The 25,783-nt window shown below is 43.1% G+C and overlaps 1 protein-coding gene across 1 annotated transcript in view; it reads right to left on the reverse strand.

Moving 5' to 3' along the window:
• LOC115123458 (protein phosphatase methylesterase 1-like) overlaps positions 1–23,640 on the reverse strand; it is a 24,600-nt gene extending 960 nt beyond the window's left edge. The window contains exons 1-11 of the mRNA XM_065025047.1: positions 23,420–23,640; positions 21,922–22,090; positions 18,093–18,150; positions 17,868–17,919; positions 17,038–17,192; positions 16,457–16,547; positions 15,718–15,783; positions 10,131–10,284; positions 7,801–7,918; positions 2,434–2,478; positions 58–122 (exon numbers count right to left, since the gene is read on the reverse strand). Of these exons, the coding sequence (XP_064881119.1) occupies positions 58–122; positions 2,434–2,478; positions 7,801–7,918; positions 10,131–10,284; positions 15,718–15,783; positions 16,457–16,547; positions 17,038–17,192; positions 17,868–17,919; positions 18,093–18,150; positions 21,922–22,090; positions 23,420–23,640 (1,194 nt within the window). The remainder of the gene's footprint in view (positions 1–57; positions 123–2,433; positions 2,479–7,800; positions 7,919–10,130; positions 10,285–15,717; positions 15,784–16,456; positions 16,548–17,037; positions 17,193–17,867; positions 17,920–18,092; positions 18,151–21,921; positions 22,091–23,419) is intronic.
• Positions 23,641–25,783: the final 2,143 nt, after the last annotated feature.

Genomic DNA, 25,783 nt, shown 5'->3' on the forward strand with positions numbered 1-25,783 from the left:
GCGTGTGCGTGTGTGTGTGTGCGTGCGTGCGTGTGCGTGTGCGTGTGTGTGTCTTACTTTGTCTGGTGTGTCCTCGTGCACTGCATGGCCACTAGGGGGCAGCACCTGCATCATGAATTTGCCTGAGGAGAATAATATAACAGGTGGTCTTCAGTCAGAGAACAGTGTGTGTGTGTGTCAATCTCACACACACTCCACTCTTTCCCAGATACACACACAGACACACACACACATGCACACTAGATCTATCTATCACACAGTCTTGTACAGCTAACACACAATTCAGTCCCATTCAAAATACTATTTTCCCTATACCTAACCCTAGCTCCTAACCCTAACCCTAAACCCAACCCTAGCTCCTAACCTTAACCCTAGCTCCTAACCCTAAAACAAACCCTAGCTCCTAACCCTAAAACAAACCCTAGCTCCTAACCCTAAAACAAACCCTAGCTCCTAACCCTAAAACTAACCCTAGCTCCTAACCCTAAAACAAACCCTAGCTCCTAACCCTAAAACAAACCCTAGCTCCTAACCCTAAAACAAACCCTAGCTCCTAACCCTAAACCTAACCCTATCTCCTAACCCTAGCTCCTAACCCTAGCTCCTAACCCTAGCTCCTAACCCTAAACCCAACCCTAGCTCCTAACCCTAAACCCAACCCTAAACCTAACCCTAATCCCAACCCTAGCTCCTAACCCTAAACCCAACCCTAAACCTAACCCTAAACCCAACCCTAGCTCCTAACCCTAATTCTAACACTAGCTCCTAACCCTAAACCCAACACTAGCTCCTAACCCTAAACCCAACACTAGCTCCTAACCCTAAACCTAACCCTAGCTCCTAACCCTAGCTCCTAACCCTAGCTCCTAACCCTAGCTCCTAACCCTAAACCCAACCCTAGCTCCTAACCCTAAACCCAACCCTAAACCTAACCCTAAACCCAACCCTAGCTCCTAACCCTAAACCCAACCCTAAACCTAACCCTAAACCCAACCCTAGCTCCTAACCCTAATTCTAACACTAGCTCCTAACCCTAAACCCAACACTAGCTCCTAACCCTAAAACACACCCTAGCTCCTAACCCTAAACCCAACCCTAGCTCCTAACCCTAGCTCCTAACCCTAGCTCCTAACCCTAAACTCAACCCTAGCTCCTAACCCTAAACCCAACACTAGCTCCTAACCCTAAACCTAACCCTAGCTCCTAACCCTAGCTCCTAACCCTAGCTCCTAACCCTAAACCCAACCCTAGCTCCTAACCCTAAACCCAACCCTAAACCTAACCCTAAACCCAACCCTAGCTCCTAACCCTAAACCCAACCCTAAACCTAACCCTAAACCCAACCCTAGCTCCTAACCCTAATTCTAACACTAGCTCCTAACCCTAAACCCAACACTAGCTCCTAACCCTAAAACACACCCTAGCTCCTAACCCTAAACCCAACCCTAGCTCCTAACCCTAGCTCCTAACCCTAGCTCCTAACCCTAAACTCAACCCTAGCTCCTAACCCTAAACCCAACCCTAAACCTAACCCTAAACCCAACCCTAGCTCCTAACCCTAAACCCAACCCTAAACCTAACCCTAAACCCAACCCTAGCTCCTAACCCTAAACCCAACCCTAAACCTAAACCCAACACTAGCTCCTAACCCTAAACCAAACCCTAGCTCCTAACCCTAATTCTAACACTAGCTCCTAACCCTAAACCCAACCCTAGCTCCTAACCCTAAACCCAACCCTAGCTCCTAACCCTAAACCCAACCCTAGCTCCTAACCCTAAACCCAACCCTAGCTCCTAACCCTAAACCCAACCCTAGCTCCTAACCCTAAACCCAACCCTAGCTCCTAACCCTAAACCCAACCCTAAACCTAACCCTAAACCCAACCCTAGCTCCTAACCCTAAACCCAACCCTAAACCTAACCCTAAACCCAACCCTAGCTCCTAACCCTAGCTCCTAACCCTAAACCCAACCCTAGCTCCTAACCCTAAACCCAACCCTAGCTCCTAACCCTAATTCTAACCCTAGCTCCTAACCCTAAACCCAACCCTAGCTCCTAACCCTAATTCTAACCCTAGCTCCTAACCCTAAACCCAACCCTAAACCTAAACCCCTTAGAAATAGAAATAGTATTTGACCTCATGGGAACAAAATGTCCCCAGTTGGTCAAATTTCTGTTCATATACTAATTGTGGGTGACTTCTGGTCTTCAGGTATAGTTTAAACACACACACACACACACACACACACACACACACACACACACACACACACACACACACACACACACACACACACCACACACACACACACACCACACACACACACACACAGACACACACACACACACACACACACACACACACACACACACACACACACACACACACACACACACACAGACACACACACACACACACACACACTGACCTACCTTGCATTTGGCCTATAGTCAGGTCCCTGTCCAGACGATCTACACCTGGAGACAAACACGCATCCTCCATCAGTATTTTACCTCACAGGTTTCATTTAAAGGGACCCCCCCCCCCCCAAACCAATCCAGATCTACACCTGGAGACAAACACGCATCCTCCATCATTATTTTACCTCACAGGTTTCATTTAAAGGGAACCCCCCCCCCCAAACACACACACACACACACACACACACACACACATACTGGACACAGAGACATAGAAATGGTTCCCAACAGTTCGTCTGACTCTCTGGGGAAATCAGATGTTGCACTATCGTTTCAAGATTACAGCTATGGGACATATGGCCAAAATGGACAACAAACGAGAGATACGATTCCCAACTGTGGGTTAGGACCCAGTAGGTTACCCAGGTTACCTGGGCTAAAGTAAGGATGGATTAGACTGTAGTGTCATTTATCTGGGGTACAGTGAGGATGGATTAGACTGTAGTGTCATGTAGTGTCATGTATCTGGGGTACAGTAAGGATGGATTAGACTGTAGTGTCATGTATCTGGGGTACAGTAAGGATGGATTAGACTGTAGTGTCATGTATCTGGGGTACAGTAAGGATGGATTAGACTGTAGTGTCATGTATCTGGGGTAAAGTAAGGATGGATTAGACTGTAGTGTCATGTATCTGGGGTACAGTAAGGATGGATTAGACTGTAGTGTCATGTAGTGTCATGTATCTGGGGTAAAGTGAGGATGGATTAGACTGTAGTGTCATGTATCTGGGGTACAGTAAGGATGGATTAGACTGTAGTGTCATGTAGTGTCATGTATCTGGGGTAAAGTGAGGATGGATTAGACTGTAGTGTCATGTATCTGGGGTACAGTAAGGATGGATTAGACTGTAGTGTCATGTAGTGTCATGTATCTGGGGTAAAGTGAGGATGGATTAGACTGTAGTGTCATGTATCTGGGGTACAGTAAGGATGGATTAGACTGTAGTGTCATGTATCTGGGGTACAGTAAGGATGGATTAGACTGTAGTGTCATGTAGTGTCATGTATCTGGGGTAAAGTAAGGATGGATTAGACTGTAGTGTCATGTATCTGGGGTACAGTAAGGATGGATTAGACTGTAGTGTCATGTAGTGTCATGTATCTGGGGTAAAGTGAGGATGGATTAGACTGTAGTGTCATGTAGTGTCATGTATCTGGGGTAAAGTGAGGATGGATTAGACTGTAGTGTCATGTATCTGGGGTAAAGTAAGGATGGATTAGACTGTAGTGTCATGTATCTGGGGTAAAGTAAGGATGGATTAGACTGTAGTGTCATGTAGTGTCATGTATCTGGGGTAAAGTGAGGATGGATTAGACTGTAGTGTCATGTATCTGGGGTACAGTAAGGATGGATTAGACTGTAGTGTCATGTATCTGGGGTAAAGTAAGGATGGATTAGACTGTAGTGTCATGTATCTGGGGTACAGTAAGGATGGATTAGACTGTAGTGTCATGTATCTGGGGTAAAGTAAGGATGGATTAGACTGTAGTGTCATGTATCTGGGGTAAAGTGAGGATGGATTAGACTGTAGTGTCATGTATCTGGGGTAAAGTGAGGATGGATTAGACTGTAGTGTCATGTATCTGGGGTACAGTAAGGATGGATTAGACTGTAGTGTCATGTATCTGGGGTACAGTAAGGATGGATTAGACTGTAGTGTCATGTATCTGGGGTAAAGTAAGGATGGATTAGACTGTAGTGTCATGTATCTGGGGTAAAGTGAGGATGGATTAGACTGTAGTGTCATGTATCTGGGGTAAAGTGAGGATGGATTAGACTGTAGTGTCATGTAGTGTCATGTATCTGGGGTACAGTGAGGATGGATTAGACTGTAGTGTCATGTATCTGGGGTAAAGTAAGGATGGATTAGACTGTAGTGTCATGTATCTGGGGTACAGTAAGGATGGATTAGACTGTAGTGTCATGTAGTGTCATGTATCTGGGGTAAAGTAAGGATGGATTAGACTGTAGTGTCATGTAGTGTCATGTATCTGGGGTACAGTAAGGATGGATTAGACTGTAGTGTCATGTATCTGGGGTAAAGTGAGGATGGATTAGACTGTAGTGTCATGTAGTGTCATGTATCTGGGGTAAAGTGAGGATGGATTAGACTGTAGTGTCATGTATCTGGGGTACAGTAAGGATGGATTAGACTGTAGTGTCATGTATCTGGGGTAAAGTGAGGATGGATTAGACTGTAGTGTCATGTAGTGTCATGTATCTGGGGTACAGTGAGGATGGATTAGACTGTAGTGTCATGTATCTGGGGTACAGTAAGGATGGATTAGACTGTAGTGTCATGTAGTGTCATGTATCTGGGGTAAAGTAAGGATGGATTAGACTGTAGTGTCATGTAGTGTCATGTATCTGGGGTAAAGTAAGGATGGATTAGACTGTAGTGTCATGTAGTGTCATGTATCTGGGGTACAGTAAGGATGGATTAGACTGTAGTGTCATGTAGTGTCATGTATCTGGGGTAAAGTAAGGATGGATTAGACTGTAGTGTCATGTAGTGTCATGTATCTGGGGTAAAGTAAGGATGGATTAGACTGTAGTGTCATGTAGTGTCATGTATCTGGGGTAAAGTAAGGATGGATTAGACTGTAGTGTCATGTATCTGGGGTAAAGTGAGGATGGATTAGACTGTAGTGTCATGTATCTGGGGTACAGTAAGGATGGATTAGACTGTAGTGTCATGTATCTGGGGTAAAGTGAGGATGGATTAGACTGTAGTGTCATGTATCTGGGGTACAGTAAGGATGGATTAGACTGTAGTGTCATGTATCTGGGGTAAAGTAAGGATGGATTAGACTGTAGTGTCATGTATCTGGGGTAAAGTAAGGATGGATTAGACTGTAGTGTCATGTAGTGTCATGTATCTGGGGTAAAGTGAGGATGGATTAGACTGTAGTGTCATGTAGTGTCATGTATCTGGGGTAAAGTGAGGATGGATTAGACTGTAGTGTCATGTATCTGGGGTAAAGTAAGGATGGATTAGACTGTAGTGTCATGTAGTGTCATGTATCTGGGGTAAAGTGAGGATGGATTAGACTGTAGTGTCATGTATCTGGGGTAAAGTGAGGATGGATTAGACTGTAGTGTCATGTAGTGTCATGTATCTGGGGTACAGTGAGGATGGATTAGACTGTAGTGTCATGTATCTGGGGTACAGTAAGGATGGATTAGACTGTAGTGTCATGTAGTGTCATGTATCTGGGGTAAAGTGAGGATGGATTAGACTGTAGTGTCATGTATCTGGGGTACAGTAAGGATGGATTAGACTGTAGTGTCATGTATCTGGGGTAAAGTGAGGATGGATTAGACTGTAGTGTCATGTATCTGGGGTAAAGTAAGGATGGATTAGACTGTAGTGTCATGTATCTGGGGTACAGTAAGGATGGATTAGACTGTAGTGTCATGTAGTGTCATGTATCTGGGGTAAAGTGAGGATGGATTAGACTGTAGTGTCATGTATCTGGGGTAAAGTAAGGATGGATTAGACTGTAGTGTCATGTAGTGTCATGTATCTGGGGTAAAGTGAGGATGGATTAGACTGTAGTGTCATGTATCTGGGGTACAGTAAGGATGGATTAGACTGTAGTGTCATGTATCTGGGGTAAAGTGAGGATGGATTAGACTGTAGTGTCATGTATCTGGGGTACAGTAAGGATGGATTAGACTGTAGTGTCATGTAGTGTCATGTATCTGGGGTAAAGTGAGGATGGATTAGACTGTAGTGTCATGTATCTGGGGTAAAGTAAGGATGGATTAGACTGTAGTGTCATGTAGTGTCATGTATCTGGGGTAAAGTGAGGATGGATTAGACTGTAGTGTCATGTATCTGGGGTAAAGTGAGGATGGATTAGACTGTAGTGTCATGTATCTGGGGTAAAGTGAGGATGGATTAGACTGTAGTGTCATGTATCTGGGGTACAGTAAGGATGGATTAGACTGTAGTGTCATGTATCTGGGGTACAGTAAGGATGGATTAGACTGTAGTGTCATGTATCTGGGGTAAAGTAAGGATGGATTAGACTGTAGTGTCATGTATCTGGGGTACAGTAAGGATGGATTAGACTGTAGTGTCATGTAGTGTCATGTATCTGGGGTACAGTAAGGATGGATTAGACTGTAGTGTCATGTATCTGGGGTACAGTAAGGATGGATTAGACTGTAGTGTCATGTAGTGTCATGTATCTGGGGTAAAGTGAGGATGGATTAGACTGTAGTGTCATGTATCTGGGGTACAGTAAGGATGGATTAGACTGTAGTGTCATGTATCTGGGCTAAAGTAAGGATGGATTAGACTGTAGTGTCATGTATCTGGGGTAAAGTGAGGATGGATTAGACTGTAGTGTCATGTATCTGGGGTAAAGTGAGGATGGATTAGACTGTAGTGTCATGTATCTGGGGTAAAGTGAGGATGGATTAGACTGTAGTGTCATGTATCTGGGGTAAAGTGAGGATGGATTAGACTGTAGTGTCATGTATCTGGGGTAAAGTGAGGATGGATTAGACTGTAGTGTCATGTATCTGGGGTAAAGTGAGGATGGATTAGACTGTAGTGTCATGTAGTGTCATGTATCTGGGGTAAAGTAAGGATGGATTAGACTGTAGTGTCATGTATCTGGGGTAAAGTGAGGATGGATTAGACTGTAGTGTCATGTATCTGGGGTAAAGTAAGGATGGATTAGACTGTAGTGTCATGTATCTGGGGTACAGTAAGGATGGATTAGACTGTAGTGTCATGTAGTGTCATGTATCTGGGGTAAAGTGAGGATGGATTAGACTGTAGTGTCATGTATCTGGGGTAAAGTAAGGATGGATTAGACTGTAGTGTCATGTAGTGTCATGTATCTGGGGTACAGTAAGGATGGATTAGACTGTAGTGTCATGTATCTGGGGTACAGTAAGGATGGATTAGACTGTAGTGTCATGTATCTGGGGTACAGTAAGGATGGATTAGACTGTAGTGTCATGTAGTGTCATGTATCTGGGGTACAGTAAGGATGGATTAGACTGTAGTGTCATGTATCTGGGGTACAGTAAGGATGGATTAGACTGTAGTGTCATGTATCTGGGGTACAGTAAGGATGGATTAGACTGTAGTGTCATGTAGTGTCATGTATCTGGGGTAAAGTAAGGATGGATTAGACTGTAGTGTCATGTAGTGTCATGTATCTGGGGTAAAGTAAGGATGGATTAGACTGTAGTGTCATGTATCTGGGGTACAGTAAGGATGGATTAGACTGTAGTGTCATGTAGTGTCATGTATCTGGGGTAAAGTAAGGATGGATTAGACTGTATTGTGACATACCTGCTAACAGGAGGAGTTTGGGCAGGTTACATCCCAGGAACAGATTAGAGATCCCTCTGAACCATCCGTCCCAGTACTTCTCTGCTTTGGACAGGTCTATACGCCAGCTGTACACACCCTGGTAACACACCGAAGGGTTAAACCCGTCACCAAGGTAACGAGAAGAACACACGGAATGCATCGGTCACTTCTGCCTCTCCTGGAGTGCGTAAACTGAACAACAACAACAACAACAACACAAAATACTGGTCACACTCAAATGTGAGACCAGCGACCCCTTGTAATAAGTATACACAACGCTGTGTTGAGAATGGATCGGTGAAAATCACCGAAAAGAGCGTCTCACTCTTAACAAGGAGGACTTTAAAAGCTTGAATGCTGTTTTTGATGCCAACACTGTTAAACTAGCAGAGGGGACCGTCACTGCTGCTCGACGAGACTAGAGTCCTCTCCAGTAGCCGCTGTGGATTCTACCATGAATATGAACCAGGAGACTAGAGTCCTCTCCAGTAGTCGCTGTGAAGTATACCATGAATATGAACCAGGAGTCTAGAGTCCTCTCCAGTAGCCGCTGTGGATTCTACCATGAATATGAACCAGGAGACTAGAGTCCTCTCCAGTAGCCGCTGTGGATTCTACCATGAATATGAACCAGGAGTCTAGAGTCCTCTCCAGTAGCCGCTGTGGAGTCTACCATGAATATGAACCAGGAGACTAGAGTCCTCTACAGTAGCTGCTGTGGATTCTACCATGAATATGAACCAGGAGACTAGAGTCCTCTCCAGTAGCCGCTGTGGAGTATACCATGAATATGAACCAGGAGACTAGAGTCCTCTCCAGTAGCCGCTGTGAAGTATACCATGAATATGAACCAGGAGACTAGAGTCCTCTCCAGTAGCTGCTGTGGATTCTACCATGATTATGAACCAGGAGTCTAGAGTCCTCTCCAGTAGCCGCTGTGAAGTATACCATGAATATGAACCAGGAGACTAGAGTCCTCTCCAGTAGCTGCTGTGGATTCTACCATGATTATGAACCAGGAGTCTAGAGTCCTCTCCAGTAGCCGCTGTGAAGTATACCATGAATATGAACCAGGAGACTAGAGTCCTCTCCAGTAGCCGCTGTGGATTCTACCATGAATATGAACCAGGAGACTAGAGTCCTCTCCAGTAGCCGCTGTGGATTCTACCATGAATATGAACCAGGAGACTAGAGTCCTCTCCAGTAGCTGCTGTGGAGTCTACCATGAATATGAACCAGGAGACTAGAGTCCTCTCCAGTAGCCGCTGTGGATTCTACCATGAATATGAACCAGGAGACTAGAGTCCTCTCCAGTAGCCGCTGTGGATTCTACCATGAATATGAACCAGTAGACTAGAGTCCTCTCCAGTAGCCGCTGTGGATTCTACCATGAATATGATCGGAGGCGGAGCCAGAGCTTGTCTGCCCACGCATCACTTGCTCCTCTGCAGCTCACCAGCTGATGTCGGCTGTGTGCCGGGTTCTTCCCACTGCTCAGCTCATCTACGTTGCTAATATTAATTGTGTTTATCATGATGTCAAAAGTTCTCAATATCTCCAAAAACTATTGTCCAGTCCACTTAGTAGTCATATTTTAGTCACAGATATAATATTGTCTCGTTTTAGTCAACATTTAAATATTTTTCATTTAGCTATAGTTTTTTTGTCTGTATTTATTTAGTAAGTTATAGTCTCATTAAAAAATGTACCTACAAAATGAACACTGCACCGAACTACTTAATAAATCCTCTTTTAGTTTTAAAGCACTTCATTGCTGGATCCAACTACACTTCAATGTTCTGTTGAATAATTTAAATTATTGACTGGGGAACTTCTTCTTGAATAGCGTGTTGTGTTGTAATTGACTGGTTTTCTATTACATTATATAGTTATTGTTTGATTTTGTCTTTTGATAATGTTTCTGATAATATATATTTGCTCCCTTGTGAAAGATACCCTTGTCTCAATGGTGAGTCCCCTGCTTAAATAAAGGTAAAACAACAAACAAAATGGTGGTCTGTGTGTGTGTGTCTTCCTGTGTGTGTGTGTGTCTTCCTGTGTGTGTGTGTGTGTGTGTGTGTCTTCCTGTGTGTGTGTGTGTGTGTGTCTTCCTGTGTGTGTGTGTGTGTGTGTGTGTGTGTGTGTGTGTGTGTGTGTGTGTGTGAGAGTGAGAGTGTGAGAGAGAGAGTGTGTGTGTGTGTGTGTGTGTGTGTGTGTGTGTGTGTGTGTGTGTGTGTGTGTGTGTGTGTGTGTGTGTGTGTGTGAGAGTGAGAGTGTGACAGAGAGAGTAAAGGACGTTGGTTTCTTACCTCGGGTTCCGGGATGCTCACCTCTGATGTACCGTCTGGCTTGTCGCTAACGTAGCTCGGGTCAACGCAGATCTCCTCGTTGCCCTCGACGACTACGTCACTAACAGGGACGGCCTGCTCAGGCGATTCAACAACATCCTCCACCTCTACATGCCTACAGAGTACAGGTGAGATATTTTGAGAAGTCTAAATTGGATCCTTGGGATGTCCAACTCTGATGTCACCCCATTGAAGTTGACATTCTAAGTGGTTAAAGTGGAACTCCAGTCTCTGTTTAACACCTGATTTACTGAACAGAAGGCACATCTCAATAGGTGGTCCAGGTAAGTCATGATGCAGATCACAGATTCCCTTTGTGAAGTTTGCAGTTGTGTATAAAAAAAACAACACTATTTTGCTCTTTTTTGTGTTTGTTTTTTTACCGTTTAGTCTACTTTAAATCAAATGTAATTTATTTATAAAGCCCTTCTTACATGAGCTGATATTTCAAAGTGCTGTACAGAAACCCAGCCTAAAACCCCCAAACATCAAGCAATGCAGATGTAGAAGCACAGTGGCTAGGAAAAACTCCCTAGAAAGGCCAAAACCTAGGAAGAAACCTAGAGAGGAACCAGGCTATGTGGGGTGGCCAGTCCTCTTCTGGCTGTGCCGGGTGGAGAATATAACAGAACATGGCCAAGATGTTAAAATGTTCATAAATGACCAGCATGGTGAAGTAAATAATCACAGTGAACAGGTCAGGGTTCCATAGCCGCAGGCGGAACATTTATTGTATTTATACTTGAGTATCGCTTTCAACATAAAAGTTCCAAAATCGCCAGAGGACGTCTTTAAGGTTCGGTTTTGGGTCATCTTCTTCCCAGACACTTCTGCCCAAATGCGTGAAGAGTCAAACTTGGCCTTCATTGGCGCAGCGCTGTAATGCAGCGCCAGCTGTGCCACCAGAGACTCTGGGTTCGCGCCCAGGCTCTGTCGTAACCGGCCGCGACCGGGAGGTCCGTGGGGCGACGCACAATTGGCCTAGCGTCGTCCGGGTTAGGGAGGGTTTGGCCGGTAGGGATGTCCTTGTCTCATCGCGCACCAGCGACTCCTGTGGCGGGCCGGGCGCAATGCACGCTAACCAAGGTTGCCAGGTACACAGTGTTTGCTCCGACACATTGGTGCGGTTGGCTTTTGGGTTGGATGGCGCTGTGTTAAGAAGCAGTGTGGCTTGGTTGGGTTGTGTATCGGAGGACACATGACTTTCAACCTTCGTCTCTCCCGAGCCCGTACGGGAGTTGTAGCAATGAGACAAGATAGTAGCTACTAAAAACAATTGGATACCACGAAATTGGGGAGAAAAAAAGGGTAAAATAAAAAAATTAAAAAAACTTGTAGGCATTGGCTTAATCTACCAATCGTTATAAAATGGTGTGTTCGGATACTGGATGCTGATTGGTTAATAGCAGGGAGTTATAGCACTACAATCTCCGTATTCCCCCCGGGGTATTTCCAGTTCAAAGTTGCATGTATCAATGCACATCCACTAGCCCACAGCCCAGCCAGTCAATTTATAAACTTCATCTCCCATGTAAAAAACGTTATTAAAGACATTATTTCCTCAAGCTACTAGGCTAGCATTCGGTTTGCGACAGTTGGGGTTTGTCTAAACCTTGCTGGGTTTCTTTCTCAATGTCCACTGCCACCACCATGCTTCACTATAGGGATGGTGCCAGGCTTCCTCCAGATGTGAGGCTTGGCATTCAGGCCAAAGAATTCAATCTTGGGTTCATCAGACCAGAGAATCTTGTTTCTGATGGTCTGAGAGTCCTTTAGGTGCCTTTTGGCAAACTCAAAGCAGGCTGTAATGTTACTTATACTGAGTGGCTTCTGTCTGGCCACTCTACTATACAGGCCTGAATGGTGGAGTACTGCAGAGGTGGAAGGTTCTCCCATCTCCACAGAGGAACTCTGGAGCTCTGTCAGAGTGACCATCGGGTTCTTGGTCACCTCTCTGATCAAGGCCCTTCTCCCCCAATTGCTCAGTTTGGCCGGGTCGGCCATCTCTATGAAGAATCTTGGTGGTTCCAAACTTCTTCCATTGAAGACTGATGGAGGCCACTGTGTTCTTAGGGACCTTCAATGCTGCAGAAATGTTTTGGTACCCTTCCCCAGACCTGTGCCTCATCACAGTCCTCTCTCGGAGCTCTACGGATAATTCCTTCGACCTCATGGTTTGGTTTTTGCTCTGACTTGCACTGTCAACTGTGGGACTTTATATAGACAGGTGTTTGCCTTTCCAAATCATGTCCAATCAATTGAATTTACCACAGGTGGACTCCAATCAAGTTGTAGAACAAACTCCCTCACGACGCCAGGACAGCGGAGTCAATCACCACCTTCCGGAGACACCTGAAACCCCACCTCTTTAAGGAATACCTAGGATAGGATAAAGTAATCCTTCTCACCCCCCTTAAAAGATTTAGATGCACTATTGTAAAGTGGCTGCTCCACTGGATGTCATAAGGTGAATGCACCAATTTGTAAGTCGCTCTGGATAAGAGCGTCTGCTAAATGACGTAAATGTAAATGTAGAAACATCTCAAGGATGATCAATGGAAACAGGATGCACCTGAGCTCAATTTCAAAATTCTCATAGCAAATGGTCTGAATACTTATGTAAATAAGGTATGTTATTTCAGTATTTCAGTTTCTTATTTTTAACAAATTTGCCCCCCGAAATTATGAAACCTGTTTTCGCTTTGTCATTATGGGATATTGTGATGTCATTATGGGATATTGTGATGTCATTATGGGATATTGTGATGTCATTATGGGATATTGTGATGTCATTATGGGATATTGTGATGTCATTATGGGATATCGTGTTTAGATTGATGAGGGGGAAAAGTAATTTAATACATTTTAGAATAAGGCTGTAACGTAACAAAATGTGGGAAAAGTCCAGAGTCGAAGGTAGAAGTGTTTTAGGGATGTCCAGGATAGGACTAACTGTGTTATTTAATATACAGTATATATATATATATATAGGGTAGAAGTTATGTTTTAGGGATGTCCAGGATAGGACTAACTGTGTTATTTAATATACAGTATATATATATATATATAGGGTAGAAGTTATGTTTTAGGGATGTCCAGGATAGGACTAACTGTGTTATTTAATATACAGTATATATATATATATATAGGGTAGAAGTTATGTTTTAGGGATGTCCAGGATAGGACTAACTGTGTTATTTAATATACAGTATATATATATATATATAGGGTAGAAGTTATGTTTTAGGGATGTCCAGGATAGGACTAACTGTGTTATTTAATATACAGTATATATATATATATATATAGGGTAGAAGTTATGTTTTAGGGATGTCCAGGATAGGACTAACTGTGTTATTTAATATACAGTATATATATATATATATATAGGTAGAAGTTATAGGGATGTATTTAATATACAGTATATATATATATATATATAGGTAGAAGTAGAAGTTATGTTTTAGGGATGTCCAGGATAGGACTAACTGTGTTATTTAATATACAGTATATATATATATATATAGGGTAGAAGTTATGTTTTAGGGATGTAGGATAGGACTAACTGTGTTATTTAATATACAGTTTTATATATATAGGGTAGAATTATGTTTTAGGGATGTCCAGGATAGGACTAACTGTGTTATTTAATATACAGTATATATATATATATATAGGGTAGAAGTTATGTTTTAGGGATGTCCAGGATAGGACTAACTGTGTTATTTAATATACAGTTTATATATATATATAGGGTAGAAGTTATGTTTTAGGGATGTCCAGGATAGGACTAACTGTGTTATTTAATATACAGTATATATATATATATATAGGGTAGAAGTTATGTTTTAGGGATGTCCAGGATAGGACTAACTGTGTTATTTAATATACAGTATATATATATATATATAGGGTAGAAGTTATGTTTTAGGGATGTCCAGGATAGGACTAACTGTGTTATTTAATATACAGTATATATATATATATATAGGGTAGAAGTTATGTTTTAGGGATGTCCAGGATAGGACTAACTGTGTTATTTAATATACAGTATATATATATATATATAGGGTAGAAGTTATGTTTTAGGGATGTCCAGGATAGGACTAACTGTGTTATTTAATATACAGTATATATATATATATATAGGGTAGAAGTTATGTTTTAGGGATGTCCAGGATAGGACTAACTGTGTTATTTAATATACAGTATATATATATATATATAGGGTAGAAGTTATGTTTTAGGGATGTCCAGGATAGGACTAACTGTGTTATTTAATATACAGTATATATATATATATATAGGGTAGAAGTTATGTTTTAGGGATGTCCAGGATAGGACTAACTGTGTTATTTAATATACAGTATATATATATATATATATAGGGTAGAAGTTATGTTTTAGGGATGTCCAGGATAGGACTAACTGTGTTATTTAATATACAGTATATATATATATATATATAGGGTAGAAGTTATGTTTTAGGGATGTCCAGGATAGGACTAACTGTGTTATTTAATATACAGTATATATATATATATATAGGGTAGAAGGTTTTAGGGATGTCCAGGATAGGACTAACTGTGTTATTTAATATACAGTTTTATATATATATAGGGATGTTTTAGGGATGTCCAGGATAGGACTAACTGTGTTATTTAATATACAGTATATATATATATATATATAGGGTAGAAGTTATGTTTTAGGGATGTCCAGGATAGGACTAACTGTGTTATTTAATATACAGTATATATATATATATAGGGTAGAAGTTATGTTTTAGGGATGTCCAGGATAGGACTAACTGTGTTATTTAATATACAGTATATATATATATATATATAGGGTAGAAGTTATGTTTTAGGGATGTCCAGGATAGGACTAACTGTGTTATTTAATATACAGTATATATATATATATATAGGGTAGAAGTTATGTTTTAGGGATGTCCAGGATAGGACTAACTGTGTTATTTAATATACAGTATATATATATATATATAGGGTAGAAGTTATGTTTTAGGGATGTCCAGGATAGGACTAACTGTGTTATTTAATATACAGTATATATATATATATATAGGGTAGAAGTTATGTTTTAGGGATGTCCAGGATTTTCCACCATCATTTGCAAATAAATTCATTAAAAATCCTACAATGTGATTTTCTGGATTTTTTTTCCCCTCATTTTTGTCTGTCATAGTTGAAGTGTACCTATGATGAAAATTACAGGCCTCTCTCTTCTTTTTAAGTGGGAGAACTTGCACAATTGGTGGCTGACTAAATACTTTTTTTGCCCCACTGTATATATATATATATATATATATACAACCAGCAACGATGAGAAGGGTTTACTTCAAAGGGGTATCAATAAATTAGCCAGCTAACATTGATAAACAGATTTTTCTGGTTCGTTAGGAAAGATAGATCAATTAAGATATGTGTTCGGGGTCCATCAGATTTTGTCAAGTTATTTCAGAATATTTAGGCTGCTGTGCAGTATTCCCCTGTGGTTCCAGTAGAGTAGGATTAGCATGGTTTACCTCTTGATCTGTCCCACCATGGATACTCGTGCTGATTCCCGGTTCCTGATCTGACCGCTCTTAACACTAAAGGAGAGAGCATGAGCGCACACACACACACACACACACACACACACACACACACACACACACACACACACACATACAGAGAGAGAGAGAGAACAGGAACAGTTGAGAAAGAGCACTACCAACACTGTGAAACACTGAAACGTAGCATAGCATAGCATAGCATAGCATAGCATAGCACTCTATGGAACAGCACTACCAATACTGTGAAACACTGAAACGTAGCATAGCATAGCATAGCATAGCACTCTATGGAACAGCACTACCAATACTGTGAAACACTGAAACGTAGCATAGCATAGCATAGCATAGCATAGCACTCTATGGAATAGCACTACCAACACTGTGAAACACTGAAACGTAGCATAGCATAGCACTCTATGGAACAGCACTACCAACACTGTGAAACACTGAAACGTAGCATAGCATAGCATAGCACTCTATGGAACAGCACTACCAACACTGAAACACTGAAAATTAGCATAGCATAGCATAGCATAGCACTCTATGGAACAGCACTACCAACACTGAAACACTGAAAATTAGCATAGCATAGCACTCTATGGAACAGACCGCCAATAATAATAATACAACAATACACGATATTTCTATAGACTGTCTTTGAAACACTACCTAACATATAAGGAGTGGTGTGTTGCTGAAAGCTCCTCACCTCCACTCTATGGCATGGGCAATAGACTCAAAAGACCTGGGTCGTCCTTTCAGGAAGTTCTGCATGCTGTGTAGCATCTCCATGGCACTGCCTAGAGAGAGAGACCCCACAGAGCCCCAGGACATCAACACAATTAGACCAAATCATGAGAAAACAAAAAGATAATTTACTTGACACATTGGAAAGAATTTATAAACAAACAGAGCAAACTAAGATGCTACTTGGCCCTAAAAAGAATGTACACAGTGGCAGAATACCTGACCACTGTGCCTGACCCAAACTTATGGAAAGCTTTGACTATGTACAGACTCAATGACTCTCAAGAGAAGACAAGCTATGTGTACACTGCCACAAAATGAGGTGGAAACAGAGCTGCACTTCCCAACCTGCCAAATGTATGACCATATTAGAGACACATATTTCCCTCAGATTACACAGATCCCACAAAGATTTTGAAGTGTAGTGGGGAGGAGCCTGCTGCTAACGGTATGGACTGGGCCCTACCTTCCACCACGTCTATCACCACCAATCCTACAGTAGTGGGGAGGAGCCTGCTGCTAACGGTATGGACTGGGCCCTACCTTCCACCACGTCTATCACCACCAATCCTACAGTAGTGGGGAGGAGCATGCTGGAGGCGGTGTGGACAGCGATGGCCCCGCCCATACTGTGACCAACCAGGACGATGGGGGGAGGGGCCTCTCCGTAGCACGCTCGCACCACATTGGCCACATCCCTATGAGTGGCGGGACAAGAGGGACAGGTGCAGTACAGGTGTGAGGTAGAGGGACAGGTGATGTACAGGTGAGAGATAGAGGGACAGGTGCTGTACAGGTGAGAGATAGAGGGACAGGTGCTGTACAGGTGAGAGATAGAGGGACAGGTGCTGTACAGGTGAGAGATAGAGGGACAGGTGCTGTACAGGTGAGAGATAGAGGGACAGGTGCTGTACAGGTGAGAGATAGAGGGACAGGTGATGTACAGGTGAGAGATAGAGGGACAGGTGTGAGAGAGGGACAGGTGATGTACAGGTAAGAGGTAGAGGGACAGGTGTGAGAGAGGGACAGGTGATGTACAGGTGAGAGATAGAGGGACAGGTGCTGTACATGTGAGAGATAGAGGGACAGGTGATGTACAGGTGAGAGGTAGAGGGACAGGTGATGTACAGGTAAGAGGTAGAGGGACAGGTGTGAGAGAGGGACAGGTGTGTACAGGTGAGATGTAGAGGGACAGGTGAGAGATAGAGGGACAGGTGATTACAGGTGAGAGATAGAGGGACAGGTGTGTACAGGTGAGATGTAGAGGGACAGGTGAGAGATAGAGGGACAGGTGATTACAGGTAAGAGGTAGAGGGAGAGGTAGAGGGACAGGAAGTTATTTCCTTATGTTTTACAGGTATGTATCTTCTTACCTAGACATGGTCTGTGTGGAGAGGTCGTCTGACTGACGTACCTGGGTGGAACCTGGAGAGAAGGAGAGGTGAACACATTCTGTAAACATTGGGTTTTGATGTCTTTATGATGTGACTATATTAAACACTATGGACGGATCCAAAATGGCACCCTTATTGTCATGACTAGTTCACTACAATCAAATAGAGTGGCATTCTGAGATGACCTTTGATCTCTGAACTCACCGTGACCCCTGAGGTCCATGGCCAGCACCCTGCAGGTCACCCTACTGGCTATGGCTGTCTGGAGACCGAGGAGACGGAGCGACAGATTAACAAGAAAAACGGGTATTACAAAAGGAATGGAAATCTCAAATACTGGTCAGGAGAGGAGCCCGGAGTTTATAGATGATGACCGTATGGACAGTTTACATAGAAACAAAAGAAAACAGACGTTATTTTTTTTACAGGAATGGAAAGTGTTTCAAACACTGGTCAGTAAAAACACACAAGAAATGCTGTATTTATTGTATAGACAGTTTAGAGTAATGGATTAGTTTAGAGTAATGGATTAGTTTAGAGTAATGGATTAGAGTAATGGTTTAGACTAGAGTAATGGATTAGTTTAGAGTAATGGATTAGTTTAGAGTAATGGTTTAGAGTAATGGATTAGAGTAATGGATTAGTTTAGAGTAATGGTTAAGAGTAATGGTTTAGTTTAGAGTAATGGATTATAGTAATGGTTTAGAGTAATGGATTAGAGTAATGGATTAGAGTAATGGTTTAGAGTAATGGATTAGAGTAATGGTTTAGTTTGGAGTAATGGTTTAGAGTAATGGTTTAGTTTAGAGTAATAGTTTAGAGTAATGGTTTAGAGTAATGGATTAGTTTAGAGTAATGGATTAGAGTAATGGATTAGAGTAATGGTTTAGAGTAATGGTTTAGAGTAATGGATTAGTTTAGAGTAATGGTTTAGTTTAGAGTAATGGTTTAGAGTAATGGTTTAGTTTAGAGTAATGGTTTAGAGTAATGGATTAGTTTAGATAATGCATTAGTTTAGAGTAATGGTTTAGTTTAGAGTAATGGTTTAGAGTAATGGATTAGTTTAGAGTAATGGTTTAGAGTAATGGATTAGTTTAGAGTAATGGTTTGGTTTAGAGTAATGGTTTAGTTTAGAGTAATGGTTTAGAGTAATGGTTTGGTTTAGAGTAATGGATTAGTTTAGAGTAATGGTTTAGAGTAATTGTTTAGTTTAGAGTAATGGATTCGTTTAGAGTAATGGTTTAGAGTAATGGATTAGTTTAGAGTAATGATTTAGAGTAATGGATTAGTTTAGAGTAATGGTTCAGTTTAGAGTAATGGTTCAGTTTAGAGTAATGGTTTAGATTAGAGTAATGGTTTAGAGTAATGGATTCGTTTAGAGTAATGGTTTAGAGTAATGGATTAGTTTAGAGTAATGGTTCAGTTTAGAGTAATGGTTTAGAGTAATGGATTAGTTTAGAGTAATGGTTTAGAGTAATGGTTCAGTTTAGAGTAATGGTTTAGTTTAGAGTAATGGTTCAGTTTAGAGTAATGGTTTAGTTTAGAGTAATGGTTCAGTTTAGAGTAATGGTTGTGACGACCCTCCCACTCTGTCTGCCGTATTCTGTCTTTGTTCTTGTTTCCTTATTAGGATGCCGGTGGGCGGAGTTGAGAGGGTCGTCAGCTACATGGGAAACACCTGGGCCAGGTGTCTCCCAGGATAAATAGACCTCTTCCACATTCATGGAAGAGACTCTCTCCATGCAGACACCCTTTGTAGATTGTGTTGTGGTTCTTGGTGGCCGTTTGTTTGTTTGTTTGTTTGTTTGTTTGCTTTGGCACCTTTCATCACCCTGCATTATCACATTCATGCATGCAAAACACTCACTTACACTACTGATTACTGATTACACACACCATTGTATATTATACTTAGTTGCTTATTTAATAAATATATATTTTGCTACTCCTTATCGCCACGTTGTCTCCCTTTGTTACGGGCTTTGAGCCGGTTCGTGACATGGTTTAGAGTAATAGTTTAGAGTAATGGATTCGTTTAGAGTAATGGTGTAGAGTAATGGATTAGTTTAGAGTAATGGTTTAGAGTAATGGATTAGTTTAGAGTAATGGTTTAGAGTAATGGATTCGTTTAGAGTAATGGTGTAGAGTAATGGATTAGTTTAGAGTAATGGTTTAGAGTAATGCATTAGTTTAGAGTAATGGTTTAGAGTAATGGTTTAGAGTAATGGTTTAGAGTAATGCATTCGTTTAGAGTAATGGTTTAGAGTAATGGATTAGTTTAGAGTAATGGTTTAGTTTAGAGTAATGGTTTAGAGTAATGCATTAGTTTAGAGTAATGGTTTAGAGTAATGGTTTAGAGTAATGGTTTAGAGTAATGCATTAGTTTAGAGTAATGGTTTAGTTTAGAGTAATGGTTTAGAGTAATGGATTAGTTTAGAGTAATGGTTTAGAGTAATGGATTAGTTTAGAGTAATGGTTTAGTTTAGAGTAATGGTTTAGTTTAGAGTAATGGTTCAGTTTAGAGTAATGGTTCAGTTTAGAGTAATGGTTTAGTTTAGAGTAATGGATTCGTTTAGAGTAATGGTTTAGTTTAGAGTAATGGTTCAGTTTAGAGTAATGGTTTAGTTTAGAGTAATGGTTCAGTTTAGAGTAATGGTTTAGAGTAATGGTTTAGAGTAATGGTTCAGTTTAGAGTAATGGATTCGTTTAGAGTAATGGTTTAGAGTAATGGTTTAGTTTAGAGTAATGGATTAGTTCAGAGTAATGGTTTAGAGTAATGGATTAGTTCAGAGTAATGGTTTAGAGTAATGGTTTAGTTTAGAGTAATGGTTTAGAGTAATTGTTTAGTTTAGAGTAATGGATTAGTTTAGAGTAATGGTTTAGAGTAATGGTTCAGTTTAGAGTAATGGTTTAGAGTAATGGTTCAGTTTAGAGTAATGGTTCAGTTTAGAGTAATGGTTCAGTTTAGAGTAATGGTTTAGAGTAATGGTTCAGTTTAGAGTAATGGTTTAGAGTAATGGTTCAGTTTAGAGTAATGGTTCAGAGTAATGGTTCAGAGTAATGGTTCAGAGTAATGGGTCAGAGTAATGGTTCAGAGTAATGGGTCAGAGTAATGGTTTAGAGTAATGGTTTAGAGTAATGGGTCAGAGTAATGGTTCAGAGTAATGGTTCAGAGTAATGGTTCAGAGTAATGGGTCAGAGTAATGGTTTAGAGTAATGGTTCAGAGTAATGGGTCAGAGTAATGGGTCAGAGTAATGGTTCAGAGTAATGGGTCAGAGTAATGGTTCAGAGTAATGGGTCAGAGTAATGGTTTAGAGTAATGGTTCAGAGTAATGGGTCAGAGTAATGGTTTAGAGTAATGGTTCAGAGTAATGGGTCAGAGTAATGGTTTAGAGTAATGGTTCAGAGTAATGGTTCAGAGTAATGGGTCAGAGTAATGGTTTAGAGTAATGGTTCAGAGTAATGGTTCAGAGTAATGGGTTCAGAGTAATGGTTCATAATGGTTCAGAGTAATGGTTCAGAGTAATGGTTCAGAGTAATGGGTCAGAGTAATGGTTTAGAGTAATGGTTTAGAGTAATGGTTCAGAGTAATGGTTCAGAGTAATGGGTCAGAGTAATGGTTCAGAGTAATGGTTCAGAGTAATGGTTCAGAGTAATGGTTCAGAGTAATGGTTCAGAGTAATGGGTCAGAGTAATGGTTTAGAGTAATGGTTCAGAGTAATGGGTCAGAGTAATGGGTCAGAGTAATGGTTCAGAGTAATGGTTCAGAGTAATGGTTTAGAGTAATGGGTCAGAGTAATGGTTCAGAGTAATGGGTCAGAGTAATGGTTCAGAGTAATGGTTTAGAGTAATGGGTCAGAGTAATGATTTAGAGTAATGGTTTAGAGTAATGGGTCAGAGTAATGGTTCAGAGTAATGGGTCAGAGTAATGGGTCAGACAGGACTGAACTCTGTGGAACGCATGTAACCTTACAGGATTGTGTACGTTGTTCACCGAGCCGTAGATAATAATTGTAAAGATAGTGGACTCACAGTAAAAACAGCCCAGGACAAGGCAGAGTGTCCTCCTCCATGCAGCAGAACCAGTAGAGGTCCATCAGTACCGTTCCTGTAGACCCTGAACACATCTCTGGTCTCTGACGGTCCTACTGGGATGTCCTCCGACTGGTCAAAATACTGCCTCCACGACACCGCTGAGTAACTGGTAGAGGAGAATACACAGAGTTAGTGTGGTGGGGGGTGTAGTGTGTGTGTGTGGGGGGTGTAGTGTGTGTGGGGGTGTAGTGTGTGTGGGGGGTGTAGTGTGTGTGTGTGGGGGTGTAGTGTGTGTGGGGGTGTAATGTGTGTGTGTGTGCAGGTGTGTGCAGGTGTGTGTGTGTGTGTGTGTGTGGGGGGGGTGTAGTGTGTGTGGGGGGGTGTAGTGTGTGTGTGTGGGGGGGGTGTAGTGTGTGTGTGGGGGTGTAATGTGTGTGTGTGTGCAGGTGTGTGCAGGTGTGTGTGTGTGTGTGTGTGTGTGTGTGTGGGTGTGTGTGTGTGTGTGTGTGCGGTGTGTGTGTATTTAGCCTGTCTGTGAAATGTGGATCTGATATCATTGATAACTCTCACAACAACCAATTTTAAAGACGGTGAACTATATTAGTTATCAGCTTCCTGGCGATGATTCTGTCCCATTCTAGAAAGCAGACAGAACCCTCTAGATTAGCACACTAGACTACAACACAGACAGAACCCTCGAGACCATAGAACATTAGAACGCAGACGGAACACTTAGTCTGAAACACAAAACATTAGACTATTACACCGACTGAACCTTCTAGAACACAGAACACTAGACTTTAATATAGACAGAACCCTCTAGAACACCGAACACTAGACTATAATATAGACAGAACCCTCTAGAACACAGAACACAAGACTATAATATAGACAGAACCCTCTAGAATACAGAACACTAGACTAGTACACAGACAGAACCCTCTAGAACACAGAACACTAGACTTTAATATAGACAGAACCCTCTAGAACACAGAACACTAGACTATAATATAGACAGAACCCTCTAGAACACAGAACACTAGACTTTAATATAGACAGAACCCTCTAGAACACAGAACACTAGACTATAATATAGACAGAACCCTCTAGAACACAGAACACTAGACTATAATATAGACAGAACCCTCTAGAATACAGAACACTAGACTATAATATAGACAGAACCCTCTAGAACACAGAACACTAGACTATAATATAGACAGAACCCTCTAGAACACAGAACACTAGACTAGAACAGAGACAGAACCCTCTAGAACACAGAACACTAGACTATAATATAGACAGAACCCTCTAGAACACAGAACACAAGACTAGAACAGAGACAGAACACTCAAGATTAAAACAGCTGAACACTCTAGAACACAAACCACACTAGACTATAACATTTGACAGAACGCTCAGGAAACAGGAAACACGCTAGAACACAGAACACTGGATAGAACACAGACAGAACCCCTTCTAGAATATAAGTCACTTCTCTGTGTCGAAGCTGTCCTCCCACATCCTCCTGGGTGGCAGTGGACAGGTGTCAGGCTCAGCCTGTGTCTCTGGCTGGGGGTCCTCCGGTACCTTCAGGGGCTCTACTACAGGCAGCGTAGGGTCTGCAGCAGGGTGTGGTAGCTGAGGGTAATCTGCCGACTGTGGGGCTCCTAGACCTAGAGAACTGGTCTCCACCTCACTGCGTACCTCTGCCATCGACCAAATGACAACTAACAGTGTGGCACGAAGCCTAAGTACCCACCAAGTACACTACAAGTACCTGACAGGACAATGTGTGGGCTTTGTCCCAAATGGCACCCTATTCCCTATATAGTGCACTACTTTTGACCAGAGTCATCGGGTCAAGCAGCGCATTATATAAGGAAGAAGTGCACTATATAGGGAATATGCTACCATTTGGGATACAGTCTTAGACAGATGGTGAGGACAGGTAGCATCTGGGATAGAGCGTCCTATTGGTTAAGGGCCCTGGGGAGTGTGTGACCTAGGTGACTGCTGACCAATGGTGTACCTCCAGAGAAGGCTGTGTGAGACGGTATGATGTGCTGGGAGAGGATTCTAGAACTAAGGGATGGTTTTAAAATATAACGTTTGGGAATTAAAGGGGGAATCAGCAGTTGTTACATAATAAAAAATAAAAACTTCATTATATATATTAACAGATTGTTGAAGAATATAACTTATAAATGCCTCATGATCTCAGTTCAACTGTCACACTCCATCAGAACGCCCCCAAAAAAAAAAAACATGTTTTACTCCAATGTTTGTAAACAAAGTAAATATAAACAAACACTAACAAATGATCATATTGAGCTTTTATTAGTCCTGCGGGGTCACAGCCAGCCGTTATCCCAACTCCCCTTCTGGGGGCGGGGTCACAGCCAGCCGTTATCCCAACTCCCCCTTCTGGGGGCGGGGTCACAGCCAGCCGTTATCCCAACTCCTCCTTCTGGGGGCGGGGTCACAGCCAGCCGTTATCCCAACTCCTTCTGGGGGCGGGGTCACAGCCAGCCTATCCCAACTCCTCCTTCTGGGGGCGGGGTCACAGCCAGCCGTTATCCCAACTCCTCCTTCTGGGGGCGGGGTCACAGCCAGCCGTTATCCCAACTCCTCCTTCTGGGGGCGGGGTCACAGCCAGCCGTTATCCCAACTCCCCCTTCTGGGGGTGGGGTCACAGCCAGCCATTATCACAACGACCCCTTCTGGGGGCGGGGTCACAGCCAGCCGTTATCACAACGACCCCTTCCGGGGGCGGGGTCACAGCCAGCCGTTATCCCAACTCCCCCTTCTGGGGGCGGGGTCACAGCCAGCCGTTATCCCAACTCCTCCTTCTGGGGGCGGGGTCACAGCCAGCCGTTATCCCAACTCCTCCTTCTGGGGGCGGGGTCACAGCCAGCCGTTATCCCAACTCCTCCTTCTGGGGGCGGGGTCACAGCCAGCCGTTATCCCAACTCCTCCTTCTGGGGGGGCGGGGTCACAGCCAGCCGTTATCCCAACTCCTCCTTCTGGGGCGGGGTCACAGCCAGCCGTTATCCCAACTCCTCCTTCTGGGGGCGGGGTCACAGCCAGCCGTTATCCCAACTCCCCCTTCTGGGGGTGGGGTCACAGCCAGCCGTTATCACAACGACCCCTTCCGGGGGCGGGGTCACAGCCAGCCGTTATCCCAACTCCCCTTCTGGGGGCGGGGTCACAGCCAGCCGTTATCCCAACTCCCCTTCTGGGGGCGGGGTCACAGCCAGCCGTTATCCCAACTCCCTCTTCTGGGGGCGGGGTCACAGCCAGCCGTTATCCCAACTCCCCCTTCTGGGGGCGGGGTCACAGCCAGCCGTTATCCCAACTCCCTCTTCTGGGGGCGGGGTCACAGCCAGCCGTTATCCCAACTCCTCCTTCTGGGGGCGGGGTCACAGCCAGACGTTATCCCAACTCCTCCTTCTGGGGGCGGGGTCACAGCCAGCCGTTATCCCAACTCCCTCTTCTGGGGGCGGGGTCACAGCCAGCCGTTATCCCAACTCCCCTTCTGGGGCGGGGTCACAGCCAGCCGTTATCCCAACTCCCTCTTCTGGGGGCGGGGTCACAGCCAGCCGTTATCCCAACTCCCCCTTCTGGGGGCGGGGTCACAGCCAGCCGTTATCCCAACTCCCTCTTCTGGGGGCGGGGTCACAGCCAGCCGTTATCCCAACTCCCCCTTCTGGGGGCGGGGTCACAGCCAGCCGTTATCCCAACTCCCTCTTCTGGGGGCGGGGTCACAGCCAGCCGTTATCCCAACTCCTCCTTCTGGGGGCGGGGTCACAGCCAGACGTTATCCCAACTCCCCCTTCTGGGGTCGGGGTCACAGCCA

Source organism: Oncorhynchus nerka, linkage group LG12 (genome assembly GCF_034236695.1).
Source record: "Oncorhynchus nerka isolate Pitt River linkage group LG12, Oner_Uvic_2.0, whole genome shotgun sequence".
Classification (NCBI taxonomy): Eukaryota; Metazoa; Chordata; class Actinopteri; order Salmoniformes; family Salmonidae; genus Oncorhynchus; species Oncorhynchus nerka.